Source organism: Astatotilapia calliptera, chromosome 13 (genome assembly GCF_900246225.1).
Source record: "Astatotilapia calliptera chromosome 13, fAstCal1.2, whole genome shotgun sequence".
In the NCBI taxonomy this organism is placed as follows: domain Eukaryota; kingdom Metazoa; phylum Chordata; class Actinopteri; order Cichliformes; family Cichlidae; genus Astatotilapia; species Astatotilapia calliptera.
This window is the reverse complement of record NC_039314.1, coordinates 25,353,290-25,359,934: the sequence shown is the minus strand read 5'-3', so window position 1 is coordinate 25,359,934 and position 6,645 is coordinate 25,353,290. Positions and strand designations below refer to the sequence as shown.

General features: G+C 44.1%; 1 protein-coding gene across 2 annotated transcripts; it reads left to right on the top strand.

Annotated features, from left to right (window-relative positions):
• The first annotated feature begins 3,236 nt into the window (after nucleotides 1–3,236).
• LOC113035454 (uncharacterized) lies at nucleotides 3,237–6,349 on the top strand. 2 transcript variants are annotated; one of them, XM_026191034.1, is made up of 4 exons: nucleotides 3,237–4,925; nucleotides 5,224–5,382; nucleotides 5,464–5,517; nucleotides 5,947–6,349. In XM_026191034.1, the coding sequence occupies exons 1-4, from the start codon at nucleotides 3,263–3,265 to the stop codon at nucleotides 6,192–6,194; spliced, it is 2,124 nt and encodes a 707-aa protein (XP_026046819.1). In that variant the 5' UTR covers nucleotides 3,237–3,262; the 3' UTR covers nucleotides 6,195–6,349. The 2 variants fall into 2 exon arrangements, with proteins under 2 accessions (XP_026046819.1, XP_026046818.1); XM_026191033.1 differs by having other exon boundaries at nucleotides 5,461–5,517.
• The last annotated feature ends 296 nt before the right edge of the window (nucleotides 6,350–6,645 follow it).

The window sequence follows — 6,645 nt, the reverse complement described above, 5'->3', positions numbered from 1 at the left end:
TGAATCTAACTGTAGAACTAAGTAAATGCAGTAAGAAAAAAAAAGAAATAAAAAGAAATAGAAACAAAAAGAACAACTGGTCAAAGTGCTGACTTTCAGCTCTTGATTTTTAACTCACAAGATGAATCAGAATCAGAATCAGAATACTTTATTGATCCCTGGGGGAAATTATTTTTTGTTACAGTGCTCCATTTTAAACCAACATTAAGACAAGACAGACAATACGCTAACTAAGAATAGTACAATATATACATATATATATATACATACATACATACATACATAAGTCACTTATAAATAAATATTTGGAAAAGAAACATGTGTAGCTGTAGCAGCAAACAGTGTGTTAAGTGGATGCGTTGTACAGGGAGATGGCCACAGGCAGGAATGATTTCCTGTGTCGTTCAGTGGTGCTTTTCGGTAATCTCAGTCTCTCACTGAACGAGCTCCTGTGACTGACCAACATGTCATGGAGTGGGTGGGAGGTGTTATCCAACATTGTCTTTATCTTGGACAGCATCCGCCTCTCCGACACCACCTTGAGGGAGTCCAGCTCCATCCCCACAACATTGCTGGCCTTACGGATCAGTTTATTAAGTCTGTTGGCATCTGCGACCCTCAGCCTGCTCCCCCAGCATGCAACAGCATAGAGGATCGCACTGGCCACAACAGACTCATAGAAAATCCTCAGCATTTTCTGGCAGATGTTGAAGGACCTCAGTCGCCTCAAAAAATAGAGACGACTCTGGCCCTTCCTGTAAAGTGCTGTGGTGTTTTTAGCCCAGTCCAGTTTATTGTCAATGTGTACTCCAAGGTATTTATAGTCCTCCACAATGTCAACACTGACCCCCTGGATTGAAACAGGGGTCAAGTGTTTCCTGGTCTTCCTGAAGTCCACGATCAGTTCCTTGGTCTTTGCCACGTTGAGCTGCAGATGATTCTGCTCACACCACGTGACAAAGGAGTCGACCACAGCCCGGTACTCTGTCTCATCATCCCTGCTGATGCATCCAACCACCGCAGAGTCATCAGAAAACTTCTGAAGATGGCAGGTCTCTGTGCAGTGGCTGAAGTCTGTGGTGTAGAGGGTGAAGAGGAAGGGGGAGAGGACAGTCCCCTGTGGTGCCCCTGTGTTGCTAATCACCTTGTCAGACACACACTGTGGGAGACGTACATATTGTGGTCTTCCTGTCAGGTAATCAACAATCCAGGACACCAGAGAAGCATCCACCTGCATCGCTGCTAACTTATCACCCAGGAGGGTCGGCCTGATGGTGTTGAAAGCACTGGAAAAGTCAAAAAACATGACCCTCACAGTGCTCGCCGGCTGGTCCAGATGGGTGTAGACACGATTGAGCAGGTAGATGATGGCGTCCTCTGTTCCGAGACGAGGCTGATAAGCGAACTGAAGGGGATCCAGATGTGGTCTTACTATGGGTCGCAGCTGGTCCAGGATGAGCCTTTCCAGGGTCTTCATGATGTGGGAGGTCAGTGCCACGGGCCTGTAATCCTGGGGGCCACTGGGACGAGGCGTCTTTGGTACAGGGACGAGGCATGATGTCTTCCACATCACCGGGACCCTCTGCAGACTCAGACTCAGCATAAACAGTTTATGAAAGACTCCACACAGCTGGGGGGCACAGGTCTTGAGGACAAGGGGACTCACTCCGTCTGGTCCAGCAGACTTGCCTGAGTGAAGTCTCCTCATTTGCATCTCAACCTGGTATTGAGTGAAGGTGATGGGTGGGGGAGGGGTGTCAGGAATCTCACAGGAGGCAACATGTGAAGAGAGAGGCTGGCACAGTGGTGTGGCTCTGGATTCCAGGCTGACTGCAGGTGAGGTTGTGGGGGTGGGAGCAGACACTGTGGTGTCGAATCTATTGAAAAACAGATTCAACTCGTCGGCTCTATTCTCACCTCCCTCAGCTCCCCTGCTGTTGGTTGGCCTGAATCCAGTGATGGTCTTCATGCCCCTCCACACCTCTCTCATGCTGTTCTGCTGGAGTTTCCACTCCAGCTTCCTCCTGTAATTGTCCTTAGCCTCTCTGATCTTGTCCTTTAGTAACACCTGGATCTTCCTCACCTCCTCTTTGTTGCCCCCTCTGAAAGCCCTCTTCTTGTTGTTGAGGAGGGCTTTGATGTCCTTAGTCACCCACGGCTTGTTATTTGGGTAACAATGAACAGTCTGAGCTGGAACAATGGAGTCGGTGCAGAAAGTTATGTAGCCTATGATACACTCAGTAAGCCCATTGATGTCCTCGGCGTGAGGCTCACAGAGTGTTTCCCAGTCGGTCACCTCGAAACAGCCCTGTAGTTCCGCTATTGCCTCCTCTGACCACCTCCTAACAGTCCTGGTGGTCACAGGTTCCCTCCTCACAATTGGCACATAACGGGGGGTGAGGTGAATCAGGTTATGATCTGACCTACCAAGTGGGGGGAGGGAGGAGGAGCTGTATGCATCCTTGACGTTAGCATACAGTAAGTCTAAAGTTTTCTCTCCCCTGGTGGGACAGTCCACATATTGTTTGAATGTTGGTAGTGTATTGTCCAGTGATACATGGTTGAAGTCACCCGAGATCACAATAAAGGCACTCGGGTGCTGAGTCTGTAGCCGAGCTATGGCAGAGTGGATAGTGTCACATGCAGCTGTGGGGTTAGCAGAGGGGGGAACATAGACAGCCACCAAGATGACGTGAGAGAATTCCCTGGGTAAATAATACGGCCTGAGTCCAACAGCACACAGTTCAGTGTCCGGGCAACAAATCCTTTCTTTGATTGTTATGTTGGCAGGGTTACACCACCGGTTGTTAACTAAAACAGCAAGCCCACCTCCTTTACGCTTACCGCTAGCGATGCTGTCCCTGTCCGCCCGAACAGTGTGGAAGCCTTCCACGGAAGCATTCTCATCGGGAATGTCCTGGTGCAGCCATGATTCGGTGAAACACATCAGGCTACACTCTCGGTATTCCCTCTGACTCCGTACCAGTGCTGAGAGCTCGTCGATTTTAATTGCCAACGATCGCACATTTCCCATCACGATAGACGGCAGACACGGTTTAAACCTCCTCCTCGCTTCGAGCCTCCGCTGTCTCACCGTCACCTTTTTTCTTCTCTTCTGTCCTTGACCTCTGCATCCCCGATGTGTTTTCCTCCAAATTTCAGCTGGTACTTCTGCGGGCCTGGCCAGCGAGCCGGCCGGCATCAGGGCGATCAGCTGCGAATCACAAGATAAAGTGAGCTTTGCGAAACTGAATCAGAAAAAATGACTTTAAGTAAAAGAAATTACTGCTATTTTTGTGGCAAACCACAAGCTAAAATTTCCCGCCACCTGAAAACGCACAAAACGGCTCCTGATGTTGTGCATGCATTTTCCCTGCCTAGAGACTCAAACGAGCGTAAAAGTCTGTTAGAGAAATTGAGAAATAAGGGAAATTTTAAGCATAATGCTGCAGTTTTGCATGGTGGAGTGGGACCACTGAAAGTGAAGAGAAGACCCAAGATTAAAGCAGTAGAGGGAAAGTTTGCTCATTGCTTTTATTGTCAAGGGATGTATGTTCGCAAGGATCTTTGGAGACATGTCCGCAGATGTCCTAACAAACCAAAAGATGACACGGATAAAGAACCTGGAAGAACCAAAGTACTCGGCCTGGCTTTAACTCTGGAGTCTCAGTGTTATCCGCAGGTGTCAAGTGGAGTCTGGAAGGTTCTTGCTGTTATGAAACAAGATGAGATTGCCTCAGCTGTGCGAAATGACTTTACTGTTATTCAGTTTGCCCAGTCCCTCTACAATAAACATGGACAAGACCCTACAAAGTATGATTATATACGACAGAAGCTTCGTGAAGCGGGACGTTTGTTGTTGTGTCTGCGCACAGAATTCTCAGTGCATAACATGGAAGAAGCTATTAAGCCTGCTAATTTCCAGAGAGTTGTGCAAGCAGTAAAGAAAGTTTCAGGTTTTGATGAAGAGACACTGTCATACAAAACTCCAAGCCTTGCGCTGAAACTGGGACATACACTGCATAAAATGTCTGACATTATCCATTGTCGTGCCCTCATGACAGAGGATGAAGCCCTAATCAAGTCCACTGATGCGTTCAAGAAGTTGTATGTCTCCAAATGGTCTGAGATGGTGTCTCACCGTGCCTTGAACACATTGAGTGAGGCAAAGTTTAACAAGCCATCAACATTGCCCTTTACAGAAGATGTTCGGATTCTCCATCACTACCTTCAAAAATCTGCAGAAAGTGCCTTTTGCAGCTTGGAGAACGAAGCCACAGCTCAGAATTATGCCCAACTTGCACAAGTTACACTCTCACAAATCATTGTGTTCAACCGAAGACGTTCTGGAGAGGTTTCAAAGATGCGCCTCAAAAGTTTTCTTGAAAGAGACAAAACAGCACTCCACACAGATGTTGCCATGGGGCTCTCAGAAATGGAACAGAGACTCTGTAACTATTTCTGTAGAATAGAAATAATGGGAAAAAGGGACAGAAATGTTCCAGTTCTGCTAACACCAAGCATGCTGGATGCTCTGTCACTACTGGTTAGTAGGAGGCCTGACTGTGGTATTTGTGCCACTAATATCTACCTCTTTGCAAGACCCCGATCAATGAGTCATTACAGAGGAATGGACTCCTTGCGTGTTCATGCACACCAGTGTGGAGCAAAGCAGCCTGAGTATCTAAGATCGACACAGCTCAGAAAACATGTTGCCACACTCTCACAAGTCCTTAATTTGAAAAACAACGAACTTGATCAGGTTGCAGATTTCCTGGGTCATGATATCCGCGTTCACCGCGAATTCTACAGATTACCAGTTCCCACAACACAGCTGGCCAAGATTTCCAAACTGCTTTTAACACTGGAAAAAGGACAACTTTCCCAGATCCAGGGGAAATCACTGGATGAGATCAAAATAGAAGGTTTGTATTGAAAGGAGCAAATATTAGGGCAGTAGTTGAATATTATGCTTTATCAACCGAATTAAAACCTAAAAGCACAGACCATTCTGTTAAATGTCCATGATTTAAGGTTCTTGAAGTCTATTGTTTCATCACTTTGCAACATTTGGCAAACTGCAGAGTGGTGGCCTTAAATAGTAAAACTATGTACTATAATTTCCAGTATTTGTTCTGTATTTTGTCATATCTCGTTGTTAATGTGAGGTTTTTGGGGGGTTTGTGTTTGGTTTTTTGGGGGGGTTTTCCCACAATTTCTCAGATGAAATTGCATTAAGTGATGCTGAAACAAAGGACAGTGAGAGTGAATCAGATGATGATGACACAGCACTCACAATGTTGGCGTGTGGCACCAGTGAGCCTGTACATGCAGTAGCTGATTCCACAAACACAGCGCAGCTCCAAGACACTGTAGATTGTGGTAAGTTACCACTAGCTTGGTTTCTGTGGATAAAATGTTTGTTACAAATATTAAAACTTAATCAAATTGTGTAATCAGCAGATGAAGGACCACTCACAATGCCTGCAGCAAGTGAGACTGCTGCTCCCTCTGAAGGTAAGGGGTGCAGTTGGTTCTCTAAGCTTATTATTGTTTCATCACTTTGCAACATATGGCAAACTGCAGAGTGGTGGCAAAAAGTCACTTGGATGAGTGACAAAATGTTTCTCCCACTGAAAACGCTACGTCCAGATTAACAGAATCAACGTTTTGGGATTTACTTACCTGGATGATTGAGCATGCATCAAGAGACTTTTATTCAACTTTTTATTCAGTCTTTTATTCACAGCGGAACACTAAATGTCTCATTTTAGAAATTTGATAAATTTTCAAAGAGAATTTTAGCTCGTTTTGATATTGATGGTAGCAACACATTTCAGAAGTTAGTACAGGGTAGCATCCATTCTTTTAACCACCAAATGTTTTTTGTTTTTTTTGTTTGGTTTTTTGTTTGTTTTAACTACTACTACTTTATATATCTTCCAGAGAAAAATGCTGCTCAATCCCACAATTCCCGAAGAGCTCCCAAAAACATGTGGTCCAAGGCTGAGGTTGCTGCAGTGATGAGGCATTTTAAAGACCACATAAACAAAGGGAAACTAGCCACCAAAAATGAATGCAGTCATTGCAAATTGGTAGAAGATCCGGTGTTGGCAGGAAGAACAGTTCAAAACATAAGAGATTTTGTAAGAAACAGAGGATTAACTGCAAAAAGGCAGAAAAAAATGAACTAAAATAACTGTTTAGAGAGCTGTGGTTTTACATCTTGGTCAGATTGCCAATTGTTGTTAACACTGATGTTCTGTTTAAAGAAAAAAAAGTTCTTGTTAAATACAGAAGTAGTTTGTATTTCATAATTTTTACATTTAATTTATTTAGGGTTTTTTTTGACGGGTTATATTTAAAATAAAAAATTATAAATGCATATTTTCTCCCCTTAATATTTACCTTTAAACTATTAAAATTCATTTTAAATGTTTTTAATTTTTCTGTTTTCTATATTTTTATATTTCTGTGGGAAGCGTGGGCATTTTTGTCCATAGATTTCTTTTTTTATTTATGGTTAAAATTAATGTTCAGATCCAAGAACACTAATAAAATGATGTTCCAGTAATCCTGTGTCCTGTCAGATGTGTATTCATGGTAATGATGAGCTATTTACATATTACATCATTGTCCCTTTAA